This window comes from Megalobrama amblycephala, linkage group LG4 (genome assembly GCF_018812025.1).
Source record: "Megalobrama amblycephala isolate DHTTF-2021 linkage group LG4, ASM1881202v1, whole genome shotgun sequence".
NCBI lineage: Eukaryota > Metazoa > Chordata > Actinopteri > Cypriniformes > Xenocyprididae > Megalobrama > Megalobrama amblycephala.
In genome coordinates this window covers 10169927-10189749 of record NC_063047.1, presented here as the reverse complement: position 1 = coordinate 10189749, position 19823 = coordinate 10169927, and the positions used below count along the sequence as shown (strand labels likewise).

The following is a 19823-nucleotide window of genomic DNA, read 5'->3' as shown; positions in this document are numbered from 1 at the left end:
TGCTCGGCGCACCATGGTGTGTGTGATCTGCACAGCGCTACACGCGTCGCGCAATAGGGGGTGTGCGTGTGGTCTGGGGATGCGTGATGTGTATGTGTATCTGTGTGCGCGCGCTCGCGTGTTTTGCAAGTAGATGAGCAAAAACGGTTATAATGACACAAAGGACGACGTGGCGTTTTCATACAATAGCCTACCTAAATATACACATACGTGCTTGCGTGCGCGCGCGCGCGCACACACACACAGAGAGATAGTGACAGTGCGAGAGAGACAGAGAGGCTGTTTCTAGCCTCAGTGAATAAATCTCCTTCTCGCGCAGTGATAACTAGCACCATGGACAGAACCAGGCCGTCGCGCGCTGTGCTGCGCTGCGGATGCGCGTAATCTAGGGACCAGAAGAAGGATGACGGTATCTGTGGAAACCAGCTGAGCCTTGACAGTTCCCCCATGACAAACATTTACTCCTTTAAACTAACTAGTATCTATTTTTATGTCACTAGTAGGTCTTCTTGGGGTTTAATTACCATAAGTAATCAGTATCTATTTCAATTTTAGCAATTGTTTAGATTCTTTTGCTTCCTACAGTGACTAGTATCTATTAACTTTGTCACAGTACATACTAGTGCTTATTCACTTGCTTCTAGTCTTCTTCTTATCCTAATAAGGACAAGTAATTATTCCATTGTTCCTGGGAACAGATTGCATATTCTTTGCTTGAATTCTTTTACTGCTACCTTTTTCTGTTTTACTACTAGTAACTATTTTGACCTACTTATTTCTTATGTAGCTACTTCTAACAATCCAATTATATTAATAGTGTCAATTTCAGCTTCACTTGTACTTATTTTATTTATTAGATAGGCCTTATACCTATTTTATGAGAGATTATAGTGTCTATCCCAACTGTGCAGTAACATTTCTTTTCTCACTAGTTACAATTGCTTTTTTGCTTGTCATATGCAATGATTAGTCTTAATGGCTACTTCATAGTTCATTTAAAATGTCACTACTAACAAATACAAATCTTTGTGAGATTAGTAGAAAAACTTGAATAGATACTATTCAAATAATTACAGGTAACTAAAGAATAGACAATATCTCAAATTATTGAAAATATACATTTTACTATAATTTTAATATAATAAAAAAAGATATGCTAGGAACATAAAAATAGATAGTGTTAGTTTTTAGGAAAACTAGCTTGCATACCCCCCTACTCCATCCAAAAGAAATTATCCAGAGAGAATATCTGAATGATGCTTGCAGTTAGTTGAAGGAACACCATGCAGGTTTCGTCATGTAGTTATAGCTTAGGTATCATGTGGGCTTGGCCTTTCCTGTTTGGGAAAAACTGACAACATTTTCAAAAATCTACACAGTCTGACATGACAATTGGTATCTGATTGGAAATCATTTTCCATTAATCACATGCTCTTCTTTAGAGGACATGTAAAGATGGATGATACACAGATGATATAAGTAGAACACAATGGAGCAGCTGCGGAGGAGAGACAGAGGGCCAAAATACCAGCAAGATCAGATGAAATCTGAAGTGAAGTTTAAGGGCATTAGTGCACATGACATTCAGCTGCTCATAATCTCTACCCAGTGAGCATTTCAAAGGCCAGATAGCCTTTGCCACCAATCTAATAATGGACAAGTGTACACAGGTGAATCAATACTGGTTGTGATCTCTATGTCCAAAACACCTATACTTTAATGAAATTCTTTTGTAGATGCATGTAGACTTAAGCCAATTATATGTCCCTCAGGTCTCTTCTGTATCTATTAATGTACTTAAAATGGCAAAACATTCCCCCATAGTTGATCAGTTTTTCGTTCATTGCTTTTATTGGTATTACTGCCTTGAAAGTTCATGTAATGAATGAATCAGACTTCCTACTGAATTTTACATATATACTCTACATATATAGTTTAGTAAATATTTGTCAAATTAATTCAAACCAGTTTAACTTGTTGGTTTTTTTTAACAATCCACTAAAAGAAGCAGCTGATAAGAGTCATTTGTTCATGAATCATACTACTTTGGTTTTCAATTCACCAAAAAGAACCTGCTGATAACAGTCATTTGTTTGTGAATAGGATTAACCTGATCGTGCTGTTTGTTTTTGATTCAAGAGAACGGGCTGATTAAGAATCATTTGTTCATGAATCAGACTACACTGATTTATGTTTTTGATTCATAGGAAAGAAGCAGCTCAAAAGAGTTATTTTCATTAATTGAACAAAACTGGTCACGTTGTATGCTTGTTTTTGTGTGAAAGCACGTGAGGATATCACAACAGAAAGACTCTTCTTGCCTTTATTTCATTGTGCAAAGTCTTTATATTTGATCACAATTAATTATAGACTGCAAAATCACATTCACAAATAAAATAGAATTTTCTTTGCCATGGCATTGAAGATTATACAGATTGCATGATCTATATTGTCTTAGAACTGTACATTTGTGCAATATGGACATTACTCTTAATTGTAACATTTCTATAAAACTGCTTTGAAACGGTGTATTGAGAAAAGCGCTATAAATGTGAATTGAATTGAATTCTCCCCTGTGCAGGATCACTGATTAGTTCTGTATTTTAGAGAACTAGGTTTCACGGCCAGTTGTGCAGGATGGTTTCCATTTTCAGGAACTCTGTTCACTGTCTCAGATGCAACTGCAAACTAGCTGCTTGTGCATAATTTTCACAATAACTGCTGACAAAGAGTTTGTCGGACCTCAGAGCACCTGATCCAGGGTCATTTTGATGGTATTCATGCTTTCCATGCTTTGCGTCAAATTTTCGTACAGATTCTGCACAAGCAAACACCTGTCAGCATTATTGGTTTACTGTTTTGTGTTCAATGATTACTGTTTATTTCCTAAATTGTAGTTATTATTTACTGTCTTGGAGCAGCTGCCATTGCCATATTTCTGTTATGTTATGTGTGTATTTCACCCATTTTCGTACCCATGGCAGAATGACAATAGAAAAAGCTTGCATTGGTGCAGAGATGTGGCATGTGCTGATGATGTCTGTAGGGATAATCGGCCTCCTCTAACATTACAGACATCTTGTAATATAAAACTCTGCTGAGTGCCCAGTTTTGACCTTACAGCTTACATTCGAAAAATCATCATGCAGGTTGACATATGAGGATCTTTTACCCAAGATGACAGTTAGGACTGTGGCTATGCATTTGGTTCAGCAGTTATTGTTAAGGATATCCATATAGTTGTAGTTATGATAAGATATTGACATTGCAATCCTTTCAAATGTGTTCCGTTTAACAGAAAAACAATGTCAATACAATGTACTACTTGGAGTTTGTCTTACTGCAGTGGCTCTTCCCAGTGTTTATTGCTACTGTTGCTCTCCCATCACTTATCAGAGCATTTATCTCCACTGTTCTCTGTTAACAAAATGAGTGCACACTCCATAAGCCCTAGTGGCTCACCTGTTTCATCTAATAAAATCTTTCCAGAGACCTAATTTCATTTCCAAACCTATTCAGCTTGTTTGTATCTCTGCATATTTTTAGGGTTTTTAAGATTGACTGATGTCCTGTGGGAATAATCAAATGCCTCAGCCTTTTCAACCAGCTTTGTATTATTGCAGTGTCTGCAGTAAATGAACATTGCGTACTCTTTCCCCATTTATCCCCGTTTATTGATCAACAAAAGTCACGTTTTACTTCACAGACTTTTGACAGCTCCAAGTCTTGTGTGAAAACTACAGATTGTACCAATGCATTTTTGTATCTCCGCTCACATACAGTTTGCTTAAGCCCAATGAATTCTGGGTATTGAAGTTGTCATACCTTTTTTTGCAAACCGAAACACCACAGCCCTTTTCTCTGTTTTCTCTAGTCATGTAGTGCCGATTAAAAAAAGAACCTTTCTACTGCATAGACAGCCAAGTTTTATTAAAAAACCCATCTTGCCAGCTATGAATTACCCCTTTAAACTTTGGCTGTTCAGTGTAACCTACTATCACACTACTCTCACTGTTTCTGCAGTATACAGCATGCAAATGTTCTGTAAGCTTGAAAATCCCGGATGAGCTGTAATACATTTGCCAAAATGTGCATTATACAACAGAGCTCACTGCCCTGGCCTGAATACTATATTCCATAATGGAAAGTGCTCAATTTGACCTTCAATTTTCAGTGCAATAAAGAAATCAGAAATAATATCAGCCACAATTTTTAACACCCTTTCCTCGACTAGTTTTTTTTTTTTTTTAAATTAGACTGCCAAAAATGAAGATATTATAAGACAATTGCAATAAAACAAATCAATAAAAGTGCTAAATAACAATTTTTACACATAACAGGGTCATGTTGTAGCATACTTCTCTTTGAAATGTTTATCAAAGCATAATGCATACTGCTTTACATAATGCTTTTAAAAATAGTTGATAGTTTAGTTTGCAGTACACTAGTTTTCTATTTGAATTTTGCATTTTTCTTATCCAAGAGATACAAATTTAGCACCTGTACTTAACTTGTATTCAGTACACAGTTAATACATGAAATCAAAATAGTGTTCAAAACAGTGTATTCCAAAAAATACACTGATGTTTAAAAAAATCATGCACTATTTGAAATGTCCCATTAGAACATAGTGTTTCACTAGGTATTTACATTTATTCATTAGGCAGATTCAGGGTACATATTTTACCAGTCTTGCTTTCACTAGAACTCAAACTCATAACCTTGGTGTTGATAACCTTGTCCTCTACTGCTTACAGGAAGGCTGAACATGAAGTAATACTGTGCTCGTCAAGCTATTTCATGGGATTCTTAACACAGCCTGCATGGATTTCCAAAAGATAACATTGTAAATAGATGTACAAGACTGGCTGTCTAAAGGGGAAAATAGGAATATTAGTGAACAGTAACACTTTAGAATACTGTTCTATCATTAATTAATAACTTCACAGGAACAAATGAGTAATGCAATATTAACACTCTAGTAACTACTGTTAACTAACAAGAAACTCTGATTAACGAATTAGTAAGTAATAGTGCATAGTCGAATGTGGTAGTTCACTATTAGCTAATCAATAACTACTATTTTTTTCATACCTCCCAGAGGAATACTAAGAACAGCTATATACGTAAGCAATAAGGTACGAGAGGCTGTGCTGTATCGTGAATAAGTCACAGCTGAAGGGCGTTGTTAGGCATGACGTGAAGCTGAGTGCCTGCAACCCCTTCAGCCGTGACTTCACGATACAGCCTTAGCCTCGAGTACCTTATTGCTTTTATAAAACGGTTACCATACAATACAACAATACAAATATTCAAGCACAAATATATGTATCAATGCAACTTTCATGTAGTAAACTTTCACTAAAAGCCTTTCTTCTGCCGGAAAAAAATAGTCCCTGATCGTGAACAGCAACAGAAGTTACATTATTACGCCATTAGATGGCGGCAAAGACTGTCTTTGTGAGTGTGTCAGTCAGTAGTGAAAACTTTTCATTGCAAAGACTGAATTGTTGTGAACACGGAACAAGACGCAACTGACAAATGCTTTGACTAGCGCTGTCAGTCATGGGAAAACCCCTTAACTGTTAAAAGGACAAGATAATACATCAGACATTTAAACAGATTTTTTTATTATGAACATAGGACAGACCTGAAGAAAAATGCTAAATCTGAATGCAGGTAATAAACTCGCTCACTCGATCTCTTTCTCACAATACTCTTCTACATAATACAGTAAGCTTCAATGAACAATTTCAACTGAGAACAAACAGTTTACGTTGCTAAGGGTGGTTGATAAGTGTGTTGTGTAGTGATACACAGAACCGTTGGGTGAAGCGATCATAGCCGTGTTTTATCGTGAATAAAACACAGCTATTGACCAATCAGAATCAAGGACAGGAACTAACTGTTTCATAAAGATTTATAATTAATAGGAATAATGCATAATGTATAACTAATTCTAAAGTGAAGGTAATGGTAACCCACTAGTAATGACTCAAGTATTAAATCTTTCAGAAGGAATTACTAATTATTCTAAAGTGAAAAACATAACTCCCTATTAATGACTGAAATCACAGCAAGCTTTTGTAAAGTATTGAATAGTAATGACTCAAGTGTTACTACATATTTCAGAAGGAACTACTAATTATTTGGATCAGTATTCTAAAGTGAACTTTACTCTCTAGTAATGACTGAAGTCAGTGTAAGCTTTTGACGTTTTTGGTAACACTTTGAGTCATTACTTGTGGGTTACCATGATCTTCACTCTAGAATACTGTATTCAAATAATTAGTAATTCCTTTAGAAGGATGTAGTAACTCTTGAGTCATTACTATCCAAAACTTCACAAAACCCTCCAAACCTTACAATGACTTCAGTCTATTTTAGGGAGTTATCATGCTTTTCACTTTAGAATACTGTTCCAAATAATAATTCCTTCTGAAGGATTTCCGGTAATATTAAGTTATTACTAGTTGGTTACCATGATCTTCACTTTAGAATTAATTATACATTTTGCATTAGTCACATTAATTCTGAACCTGTATAGAGTAGTTCTAAGTAGTTCTCTGGGAAGTACGAAAAAATAGTAGTTACTGATTAGCTAATAGTGAACTACCACATTCAGCTGAGCACTGTTACTTACTAATTTGTTAATCCGAGTTTCTTGTTAGTTAATAGTAGTAACTAGAATGTTAATAGTGTGTTACTCATTTGTTCCTGTGTAGTTATTTGTTAATGACGGAACAGTATTCTAAAGTGTTACCGATTGAACTCCACAGAGGTCAAGCCAGTACAGACGATGAGCTCAGTTCAAATATTCTTTCCTGTGCTGATTCAGATACTGAAAAAGAACTTATTTGATGAATGCCTTCAATTTAATAAACCCAAAACAAATTGACTGCATTGGGAAAAGTGCTCTGCACTCCCTCACCCTGCCTGAGCTGAGTGTTTTATCACTCATTACCTGCTCTTCCTGAAGCTGTGAAGGTCAGGTTGTCTTAGCCTACTAATATAGAATGCTCCGGGCACTCATTTAGTGTTATTTCAAATGGTGGATCGGTGAACCTTCCATGAACCAAACCAAATATAGGACTATCTAAATTATTCTTCACCACACATGCATAGTCATCACCACTTAGCAGTTTCTATAGTTTTTAAATGTTTGGTCAGCAGGGGCGATTCCAGGATTTCAACCTGTCACACCCATAGGTCACACCATGCACGTGAAACAGGCTGATAGGAGAAACAACACTTTTCGAAACTTTGAATCAATTGAACCATTTGATTGTAACATGATTCTCTCTTTGTAAGCGTTCGAATCACCACACACTCCTGCTGTCATTGTTGCAAATATCTCAACCGCGCATAAAACACTTTTTCACCGATCAGTCTGCGCAGCGCAGCGCAGCTTCAAGGTATTTGCGCCTTTTGATAAACGTTCCGAATCACTAAAAACAAATGATTCGGAAAGGTTTCAAACCTTCATAAACCGTGTTTTAAATTCAAAAGCTCCCATCACTAAAACAGACTTGCTTTCACACTGAAAGCATTTCTGCTATTTTTTTAATAAAGAAAATAAAGCGAAAGGCTATCTAGGTTGCTAAATTGAGTATTTTAAGAGATAAAAAAGAAAATCCCTCAATTTAATTTACATTTGAAATCCAAATGCCAAAAAATCTACACAAAAAGAAACACAAAACTACTGCAATAAACTCCTCTGGATTCATTTAGATGTGCTCGTGTTTGTGTGACTGTCACTGCGTGTGTAATTTTACAGCCTAAAGTACATTGTAAATGTAATAATTATCTCCACAATGTTTTACATTAAACCTAGCGTTTCTGAATGAGTCTTTGTTGTTGACTGAATTACTTGAGTAAATGATTCAGGGATCGCTTGAGTGAATGATTCAGTGACTCACTCAAGTACAGTTTCTACTATTTTGTTTCCGAATGAATCAGAGCATTTGACCACTCATATAAAGATAGTTATATCTTATATCTTTATCTGGAAAGAGTCCAGATTTTTTTTTGTGTGTGTGTGTTTTTGAAAGAAGTCACTTATGCTCACCAAGGTTGTATTATCTGATCAAAAATACACTAAAGAAGAAATAGTAATTGAATTTATAGTAGTTTTCTATTTTCATATATTTTGAAATTTAATTTATTCCTGTGATGGCAAAACTGAATTTTCAGCATCATTACTCCAGTCTTCAGTGTCACATGATCCATCAGAAATCATTCTAATATGCTGATTTTGGTTCTCAACATTTCTTATTATTTTCACAGTTGAAAATGGTTGTGCTGCGTAATATTTTTGTGGAAATCATGATACATTTTTCAGGATTCTTTGATGAATAGAAAATCCAAAGAACAACATTTCACCACCTTGGAATTATGGGTTCTATCTGCATTCTGAGCATATTGAGCTTCAAAGTTTTTGCATTCCATAGTCCTTTCCATAGAACCCCCCCCCCCCCTTTTTTTTTTTAAAGAACAAAAAAAATTACATAATGTAAATAAGATATAACACAGAATATCACTATGGAAGCCCGTTTCCGCCACTAAAAAAAAAAAAAACCCTCCACTAAAAAAATAAATAAATAAAAAGCCACAAAAAAAAAAAAAAAGATGAATTGCGACTTTTTATCTCAGAATTCTGACTTTTTAACTCACAATTGCGAGTTATAAAGTCGCAATTGCGTGATAAAAAGTCAGAATTCTGAGATATAGTCGCAATTGCGTAATAAAAAGTCAGAATTCTGAGATATAAAGTCGCAATTGCGTGATATAAAGTCAGAATTGCGAGATATAAAGTCGCAATTGCGAGTTATAAAGTCAGAATTCTGAGATATAAAGTCGCAATTGCGAGTTATAAAGTCAGAATTCTGAGATATAAAGTCGCAATTGCGTGATATAAAGTCAGAATTCTGAGATATAAAGTCGCAATTGCGTGATATAAAGTCAGAATTCTGAGATATAAAGTCGCAATTGCGTGATAAAAAGTCAGAATTCTGAGATATAAAGTCGCAATTGCGAGTTATAAAGTCAGAATTCTGAGATATAAAGTCGCAATTGCGTGATATAAAGTCAGAATTCTGAGATATAAAGTCGCAATTGCGTGATATAAAGTCAGAATTCTGAGATATAAAGTCGCAATTGCGTGATAAAAAGTCAGAATTCTGACTTTATTTCTCGCAATTGCGACTTTATATCTCAGAATTCTGACTTTTTCTCACTACTGTGAAACGTTATTTCTCACAGTTCTTACTTTGCTTGCGTTTCCTTTCATTGCGACTGACCATCAGGATTACTGCTTTGTTATTATTATACATTAAATAGACCATCAGGATTGCTGCTTTGTTATTTTTATACATAAAATAGAGGACATCATAAAGGATTATTTTTAGCGCCGATTTACCAATAAAGAAATATTGATTTTACTGGAGGAGACACATAAAGATTAGTCTCCGGACATATGCATTATGCAGGAATATGCATATAGAATGTTTCCACGGTAACCTTGTACACAGCGTTTCAAGGAGAAAAAACAGCTTTTACTGCCATCTAGTGGGCTTAATTCTAAAACAACCAATACCTATCATGTGTCATTAACTTTGCAACTCAAGGGTAGAATCATGCAATTCTGCAAATTACAGTCGAGGTATTTGGACAGTAAAAGTTGTTTTTAACAGAATGGATACACTAATGAATTTTGCACAATAATAACAATATAATAATAATCATAAGAAGAAGAAGAATCAGCTGTGGCAGAGGTGCAATAAATCAGACAAAGCTGAAGTGGCACATTTTATACACCAACAGCTTCAGACTTCACGGCAGCACGGCTATCGTTGGATGCACTGTTATAGACAGAGATACTGACCATCAGTTAACTGCGAGAAAAAAAGTCAGAATTCTGACTTTTTATCACGCAATTGCGACTTTATATCTCAGAATTCTGACTTTTTATCACGCAATTGCGACTTTTTATCTCCGAATTCTGACTTTTTATCACGCAATTGCGACTTTATATTTCAGAATTCTGACTTTATAACTCGCAATTGCGACTTTATATTTTAGAATTCTGACTTTATAACTCGCAATTGCGACTTTATATCTCAGAATTCTGACTTTATATCACGCAATTGCGACTTTATATCTCGCAATTCTAACTTTATATCACGCAATTGCGACTTTATATCTCAGAATTCTGACTTTATATCACGCAATTGCGACTTTATATCTCAGAATTCTGACTTTATAACTCGCAATTGCGACTTTATATCTCAGAATTCTGACTTTATATCACGCAATTGCGACTTTATATCTCGCAATTCTAACTTTATATCACGCAATTGCGACTTTATATCTCAGAATTCTGACTTTATAACTCGCAATTGCGACTTTATATCTCAGAATTCTGACTTTATATCACGCAATTGCGACTTTATATCTCAGAATTCTGACTTTATAACTCGCAATTGCGACTTTATATCTCAGAATTCTGACTTTATAACTCGCAATTGTGAGTTAAAAAGTCAGAATTCTGAGATAAAAAGTCGCAATTCATCTTTTTTTTTTTTTTTTTTTTTTTTAGTGGCTTTTTATTTATTTTATTTTTTTAGTGATGTTTTTTTTTTTTTTTTAGTGGCGGAAACGGGCTTCCATAGTGGGGTTGTAGAACATTTTGTGATCATGAAAGAACAGAGCAAAAAGACAACATTCATGACATATTCAGTCATGTGGGATCATTGGGATGATCAAAGGACTTTATAATACAGTATAAATACAGTTAGTGAACAGATTTTAAAAAAATTATCTCTAAGATGTCCAAAGTGGGAAGTATCAGAAGCTGAAATAACAGCAACTGGGCTTGGAACAGTAGGATGTTTGCAAGCATGTGTGCTTGAGTGAGTGTTTGATCATTTTCTAAGGGGTTTCCTCAAGATGAGTCACCTCTCTCAGTGGGAGGGACCAGATACATTTTTCCCTTTGTCAGCTGTTCTTGGATCAGCATAGATGTGTTAGCGCAGATGTGAAATGGTGGGATGTAAACCAGAAGTGTGGACATAAAGAGATTATGTCTGTGTGTGTGTGTGTGTGTGTGTGTGTGTGTGTGTGTGTGTGTGTGTGTGTGTGTGTGTGTGTGTGTGTGTGTGTTTCTTAAAGGAGGCCATTCTCATAGAGAATTGCATGTAATTATGCATGATAATTACCATTTTTTCTATGATGAAGTACTCTCTCCTGTCCCAGCTTAATATGCAGGAACGGCTACGCTACAAAGGTGAAAATGGATAGTTTATACAGTGATGAGCAATACACCCCTCACATTTTTGTAAATATTTTATTATATCTTTTCATGTGACAACACTGAAGAAATGACACTTTGCTACAATGTAAAGTAGTGAGTGTACAGCTTGTATAACAGTGTAAATTTGCTGTCTCCTCAAAATAACTCAACACACAGCCATTAATGCCTAAACCACTGGCAACAAAAGTGAGTACACCCCTAAGTGAAAATGTCCAAATTAGGCCCAAAGTGTCAATATTTTGTGTGGCCACCATTAATTTCCAGCACTGCCTTAACCCTCTTGGGCATGGAGTTCACCAGAGCTTCACAGGTTGCCACTGGAGTCCTCTTGCACTACTCCATGACGACATCACGGAGCTGGTGGATGTTAGAGACCTTGCGCTCCTCCACCTTCTGTTGAAGGTGCCCTACAGATGCTCAATAGGGTTTAGATCTGGAGACATGCTTGGCCAGTCCATCACCTTTATTTCAGCTTCTTTATTTATTTATTTTTTTAAAAAATGTCATTGTTTATTTTTTGAATAAAATGTAGGGCCTATACCATGAAGCTTGTTTAGGTGGATAGCCAGGTATCAGTTTAGTTTGTAACAACCCTGGGTTTTAGCCACCATTAATGAAGTTTAGCTTTTAGCAGTATTCATTGCCATATAACTGGATTATTTTCAAACCTGTTTGATATTATCTTGTTGTGTGCGCAATGCAACAACAAGGCAGAACTAATCCAGCCAATCACAGAGCATATGGTGTAAATGGGAAAATCTCGTAATCTAATTTATGTGAGAAATCATTTTTTTTTTCCTGCTGTTGGTCGGGATTGCCCTTTTGCCAAATGTCTTGATGTTTTTGGACCTCGTCAACATTGTGTTGTGTAGTATGCATGCTGCTATGACAAGATGACAACAGATGACAAGAAACCTTGTTTCAAAGCATGTGATTGGCTGTTCACTACTGATGTCACACTTTCATGTGCAAACGCTCCATGAACTCAAGATCACAGCATGAGTTGACAGAGAAAGTTGATGATCAGCATCATGGTACACTGTAAAAAAAAATCCCGTTGTTTCTACGGAAAAATACCGGCAGCTGTGGTTACCAGAACAATACTGTAAAAATGACATCAAACCGTAAACATACTTACGGAGTTACATGTGAATTTTACATTTTAAATCTGTTAAATTTACGGTAAAATAACATATTTCATTAACTGATATAATGTTAATTTACTAACCTAATGAAGTACTAATATCTGTTTTGTACCTTTATAATACACTGACAGTCACCAAACACAGTGGTGATGAGAGTCACATGATGAATCAAAGTTCATCACAAGCAGCTTTTCCACAAGCTGAGAAGGACAATACTAATATATAGAAGGTGCACACAGTGTCATTCACACACACACTAAACACCATCATGGTAACATGCATGAAATTTTAAAAATGCAATAAACATTAATTTAACAACATTAGATGTAACATAAAACCCTAATGTACATAACTGATTAGAAAAAAATGAGAAAAACTAAGAAACAGAGTTATTTCAACGAAAATATATCAAATGTGAAGTATCACGCAGGGAATTGTGGGAATGTCAATATACGGTTTTTCACTGTAAATTTTACAATGAATTGTTATTTTTCACTTCCAAAAACTGTGAATTTAACGGTATTTTACCGTAAAATTACATTAAATGTACCATTAGATCTATTACAGTTATTCACCGTATATAGTATGGAAACTTTCTGTAAACCAATCAACAGTTTTTCACCGCAGCATTTTTACTGACTTTTACTGTTAAAATCACGGTCATTTTTTTCAGTGTACTAACGAAGCCTGATTGGATTGGTTTTGTTTTGTCATCTCAAAGCTAATCCTGTAACCCTGAGTTTGTTCATCTACAATAATGGTACGAGCCCCTAGTAAGCCAGAAGTAAGCCATTCACGCCTGACCAATGATGTGAGTATTGGGTTGGATTATCTTCTTATCCAACCAATGGCAGCCCTCTGTGTTCAAGTGTTCAAGAAACCGTTAGCAAATATTCATTATTACTGCAATTCCATTTGGTGCAGGAAATACACATTTCTCCTTTAATGTGTATATATGTTTGCAGTGTATGTATGTGTGCGCCTTTCCAATATGGATGTGTGTGTGTGTGTGTGTGTGTGTGTGTAGGACTGTAGGAAATGGAGGCCTTTATCATTCCCCGTGCAGGCTTACCTCCCCGTCTCTTAGCAACGGTTGCCAAGCAGCCCATATAGCTGGAGCAGAACGAGAGAATGATGAGAATGAGCACGAGAGAAAGTCTGTTTAGCTGAAGGACATCCTACACACACATACATACACACATAATGCACACACGCGCATACACACGTGTTGATAAAATAACACACAGGTTATCTTGTGTATGTGTTTGAGACCATAGAGCTGGTTATGAAGGACACTGAGCTTGTGTGTATCTGCAAGTTCAGAATGTTCCCATTTGAAGAGTCTCTCGGCCAACATCATCCTCTGAGAAAGCGAGTGTGTGTGTGTGTGTGTGTGTGTCGCTGCCTTGAGAAATGCAGGTGTGTCTCTTTCTGAGAGACGTGCCTGTAATCGCTAAGTGGTTTATCATCTTTTTTTGGGGGGATAAAGCACAAACTGTTACAGGAATTAGCCACTTGACATCATTTGCAGGTTTACGATGTGTTTATGCATTGCGTTTGGTGTATGTGAGTGTTGTGTATTAATCATCCTAATGACAGCTCTCTGTATGGAGAGAAGCTCCATTACACTGGGTCACATTTTAAGTTTATTACATGACATAAATGAATTATGATCACATGGTTGTGTTGCTCTTCTCTCTCTCTCAGGGTTGGATGACTGTTTGCTGCAGTATATGAGGACATTTGAGAGAGAGCAGATAACCGGAGAGCAGCTGCTTCACATCACCCATCAGGAGCTGGAAGAGCTTGGCGTGACCCGCATTGGACACCAGGAGCTCATTCTGGAGGCTGTGGACTTACTATGCGCTCTGGTGTGTGTGTGAGAGAGTGAAAAAGAGACTGGCTGTGATAATGATGTGTTTGTTTTGTATTAATGACACAACAGACATTTTAATCAAACTCCGCTTAACACTGAATGATTAGCACCCAGCGGGAATCTTCCAACCAGTAAACAAAAAGAGGAGGGAGTTTGTGTGCAAGGAAGGGAAGATGTGTTTTTTGGTTCTGATTGGCTGCTGGAGGAATTCTTGCATCATAGAAAGAGAGGAGGAGTTAAATCTCAGTCAACTAGTTCCTCACAAACCAAGGCTGGGTCCAAAATGACCCACTATACCCTTAAATAGGGCACTATTTGAGGGGACAGCCATTTGTAGTGATGTCCGAAACCATAGTGGAGGATATTGAGTGCAGTCATTCAATCCCACAATGCACTGCAATAATGAGTAGACAACCGATGTACCCTCAACGGCTAGAGAATATCACTTAATGCACTGTGAGAGTCACGCACTGGATGAATTCCCGCGTCTAGCCAGAAGATGCCGCCCGCAGATGAAACATTCATCCATCCATTTTCCAAGCCGTGCTGGTCCAATATGGCTACAGTGTAATATCAAAAAAGTATGAAATTATTTTTAAGTGATTATTAAATTAATTAAAGGTGCCCTAGAATCAAAAATTGAATTTACCTTGGCATAGTTGAATAACAAGAGTTCAGTACATGGAAAAGACATACATTGAGTTTCAAACTCCTCCTTCTTGTGTAAATCTAATTTGTTTAAAAGACCTCAGAAAAACAGGCGAATCTCAACATAACACCGATTGTTACGTAACAGTCGGGATCATTAATATGTTCGCCCCCAATATTTGCACATGCCAGCTCATGTTCAAGGCATTAGACAAGGGCAGCCAGTATTAACGTCTGGATCTGTGCAGAGCTGAATCATCAGGCTAGGTAAGCAAGCAAGGACAACAGCGAAAAATGGCAGATGGAGCAATAATAACTGACATGATCCATGATTACATGATATTTTTAGTGATATTCGTGAATTGTCTTTCTAAAAGTATCGTTAGCATTTTGCTAATGTACTGTTAAAGTTAAAGTTACCATCGTTTCTTACTGTATTCACGGAGACAAGAGCTGTTGCTATTTTCATTTTTAAACTCTTGCAGTTTGTATAATGCATAAACACATCTTCATTCTTTATAAATCTCTCCAACAGTGTGTAATGTTAGCTTTAGCCACAGAGCACAGCCTCAAACTCATTCAGAATCAAATGTAAACACCCAAATAAATACTATACTCACATGATCTGACGCATGCATGCAGTATGCATGATGAACATCTTGTAAAGATCCATTTGAGGGTTATATTAGCTGTGTGAACTTTGTTTATGCACTGTTTTATAGTCGAGAGCTCGGGGGGCAGGGAGCGCGCAATTTAAAGGTACCGCAGCCTGAATCGGTGCATAGTCAATGATGCCCTAAAATAGGCAGTTAAAAAAATGAATAAAAAAAATCTATGGGGTATTTTGAGCTGAAACTTCACAGACACATTCAGGGGACACCTTAGACTTATATTACATCTTGTAAAAACTGGTTCTAGGGCACCTTTAAGGTTTATACATAGTTTCCGAGACAATGTTCAAGATAAATATTTTCAACTTACTAAAGAAGCTGACAGTTTGCTAAGTTTCAAATGATTATTAAACAGTAAGCACAAACTATGTAAAAGCTGCAGGCCTTTCCGGTGTACTCAGTGTCTGAATTCACTCACTAGTTTTCATTCACTCCTTCAAGTGGACTATATTAGTAGGGAAATGTAGGGAATAGTGAATGAGGGTATAAGGGGCGACAATTCATCTCAGGAGCAGAATTCAGGTTTACACAGCTAAACAGGAAAATGAGACATAGCTTAACCTAATTACAAATAATGAGTCTGGGCAATGGGTTATGGGAAATGAAGTTTGTGATTAAATTGTATAGGAGGAGAGAGGAGTGCCCTCTGGTGGAAATCAAGGGCAATCCAGCTGGCGGATGTAACAACAGGCATCCGTTTAAAGGTGCCCTAGAACTTTTTTTTAAAAGATGTAATATAAGTCTAAGGTATCCCCTGAATGTGTCTGTGAAGTTTCAGCTCAAAATACCCCATAGATTTTTTTAAATAAATTTTTTTAACTGCCTATTTTGGGGCATAATTAGAAACGAGCCACTTTCAGGTTGCGGTCCCTTTAAATGCTTGCGCTCTCCGCCCCCTCCCGAGCTCTGGACTCAATCACAGCATAAACAAAGTTCACACAGCTAATATAACCCTCAAAATGGATCTTTACAAAGTGTTCGTCATGCATACTGAATGCATGCGTCGGATTATGTGAGTATTGTATTTATTTGGGTGTTTACATTTGATATTGAATGAGTTTGAGGCTGTGCTCCTTGGCTAACGGCTAACATTACACTGTTGGAGAAATTTATAAAGAATGAAGTTGTGTTTATGAATTATACAGACTGTGTTTAAGTGTTTAAAAATGAAAATAGCGATGGCTCTGGTCTCCGTGATTACAGTAAGAAACGATAATAACTTTAACCACATTTAACAGTACATTAGCAACATGCTAACGAAACATTTAGAAAGACAATTCACAAATATCATTAAAAATATCATGTCAGTTATTATTGCTCCATCTGCCATTTTTCGCTGTTGTCCTTGCTTGCTTACCTAGTCTGATTATTCAGCAGTGCACATCCAGACATTCTTAGCCTGGTAATACCAGACTCTGCTACTTCACTTTGCTTCGTAGACAGAGTCTGGAATGGCATAATAGAGAAGTGTTTTCTCTCTCGCTAGGGGGCGCTTGTCTGAAGTTTAAAATCATTGGTTACCCGTAAGCCAATCAGATACGTTTAGTTATGACGTATGTTATGTGCCTGTACAGCCGCATCGAAGCACAGACATCATGCATCGAACTCAAATCTATGATTGAACTTCCACTGTAAACCTGTTGTAAACACATGATGATGCGAGCGAAATACCGGAGTGAACATGGCTGTAAACGACTTTTGCAGATTATGCGAAGTTAATCTACGCATACACGGTAACAATTGATAAATTAAACCAGGGCTCTCAAGTGTCACGCATTGAGCGTGACAGTCACTCATTTCGGTCTTTTGTCACGCACTCCCGCCACACATTGTATTTCTCACGCAGAAAAACTATTTATCATATATTTAATATGCCGCAGCGCCCAAAATGTATCTGGCCGCGCCGCTCTCTCTATGGAACCGGGCAGGAATCAAGCGCGTCTCGAACCTGCCACTTATCAGCCAATCAAAAAAAAAGAAAGAGGCTACACAATAGCCAATCAGAAAATAGCACTATTGTATCTGGGTAAGATTTAACGCAACAACCAATGAAAAAAAAAAGCATATCCTGGAATTGTTCACCATCATCCTCGTTCACCCACAGAGGAAACCCAGTGCCCAAGGAAGTCGACCGGAAGTTGAAGTCGGCCGGGTGCCGCCATCTTGTAGCAGAACTTCACTTGCGTTAGCATCCCCATTGACTCCCATTCATTTTGGCGTCACTTTGACAGTGAATAACTTTACATCTGAGGCGTTTAAAGACTCCATTTGTCCATTATTTATTTCTAATTTCTAATTTATTTCAGATTTACATCTGTCAGACAGGTTGCGGACGTCATCAAGCTTAGTTTGAGTCTGCGCGTCAGAAACGGAAGTGCTAAAAATCGCTAAAAATGGGCTTCACTTCTCTCAATTGAGTTCCAATGGGGTCGCTGTGTCCATTTCTTTTACTGTCTATGAGGAAACCACTGGAGCTCTGAGCATCACTTTGAGCACAGAATAAGTCATGATCTCCTGTTTTAATGTTACAACAAATTCACAACTTGTTTGACACAAACAATGACAACTTGTCACTCTTGCCTGTCTTCAAAACTTGAGAGCCCTGTTAAACTTTTCCCAAAACCAGTCGGGAGTAGGGCCACAACATCACCTCCATTTAAAATGTTTATCAAACACTCTTCTTGTTCTGGCTTCAGTTTGAAAAAGAGTTGAATGTTCTCCATAACAGAGCGAATTGCATCCCGTGTCTCGTTTCCCATTTCCGCGGTCGTTTCGGTTTTCGATTTCTCTAACCTACAATGTAAAACTCGGCGCTTAGCATCTACGTCACGGCTCTCAGCCCGCCCTCTGTTCGTTGATTGGCCCGGCTGTTTCCAGACCGGTGGAAAACAGAAAGCTCTGACGCTGTATCAGACTGAGTACAGAAGCGAAATGAAATTGAGCGGAAGTAGGAAGTCTGACGTAGTCAGGCTAAGACATTCTGCCCTTGTGTAATACTAACTCCCCTTGTGTAATGCCTCAATCATGGGCTGGCATATGCAAATATTGGGGGTGTACACCCCGACTGTTATGTAACAGTCGGTGTTATGTTGAGATTCGCCTGTTTTTCGGAGGTCTTTTAAACAAATGAGATTTATATAAGAAGGAAGAAACAATGGAGTTTGAAACTCACTGTATGTCTTTTCCATGTACTGAACTCTTGTTATTCAACTATGCCAATATAAATTCAATTTTTAATTCTAGGGCACCTTTAAAGTAATCTAAAATTAAATATAAATGTAAATCTAAAATTATAAAATTAATAAACATTATGAATATTATAACAAAATAAAAATTTTATCAACTTAATAAACAGACAATTACAAAATAATAAATATTCTAACAAATAAAAATTGTATAAATTACAGATTTAAATTATAAATTGTATATTATACATTATTATAGTCACCAATCAATCAACCACTGTGCTAAAACAAGGGTTTTAAACTTTGCTGTTTCCATTTGGCTGTAAAAGAAAGTAAAATGTGGTGCATACCTCACAAGACCTGCCCTCTGAAGCATCCTGAAGCCTTTCTTTGCTTATAAATTTTGCATTGAACCTTTTTTAAAACAAGAGTCAACTGTCACCAGATCACTCCTAAATCCTCATAGGGTTCTGCTGACCTTCCTTTTTTTTTTTTGCTTTAGGTCTCTACTATTTATTCTGACAAACATAGCTACCTAAAAACTTATTTAAATTCTAAGGTTGCGTTGATGAGCTATTAGGTGCCTTGAAATGATGAACAACATTTCAAAGATCTTACCCGTGAACCTATTTATATAAGGATCTATTTATAATAATGGTTGGAACACTGAATGGGTGTCTGCATATTAATATTCATCGTGGCTGTAATTTATGCAGCGAGGAGCTTGAATTAGATTTAAAAAAAAACAACAGTCACCACTGTAGAAAGTCACTGCTGCAGGTACCAATAAACACCATATAGAAAAAGCGGAGAGGAAATCGGAAAACCCTTCCTGTCTGTAAATGACAGATGTTGGGTCAAGCTGATTAATACTATAAACAAACCCAAAGGAAATCTACTCTTTGTTACTTGAAACAGCCAATTGTGAATCAGAACGGTCCAGTGATTGAACTATTCAGCCGATCGATTCACAGAAATGAGGCAGTT

At 36.8% G+C, this 19823-nt stretch overlaps 1 protein-coding gene across 1 annotated transcript in view; it reads left to right on the top strand.

Annotated features, from left to right (window-relative positions):
* Positions 1 to 19823, top strand: part of si:ch211-26b3.4 (connector enhancer of kinase suppressor of ras 2) — a 57078-nt gene that overhangs the window by 947 nt on the left and 36308 nt on the right. Inside the window, exon 2 of the mRNA XM_048187347.1 lies at positions 14164 to 14327. Within this exon, the coding sequence (XP_048043304.1) occupies positions 14164 to 14327 (164 nt within the window). The remainder of the gene's footprint in view (positions 1 to 14163; positions 14328 to 19823) is intronic.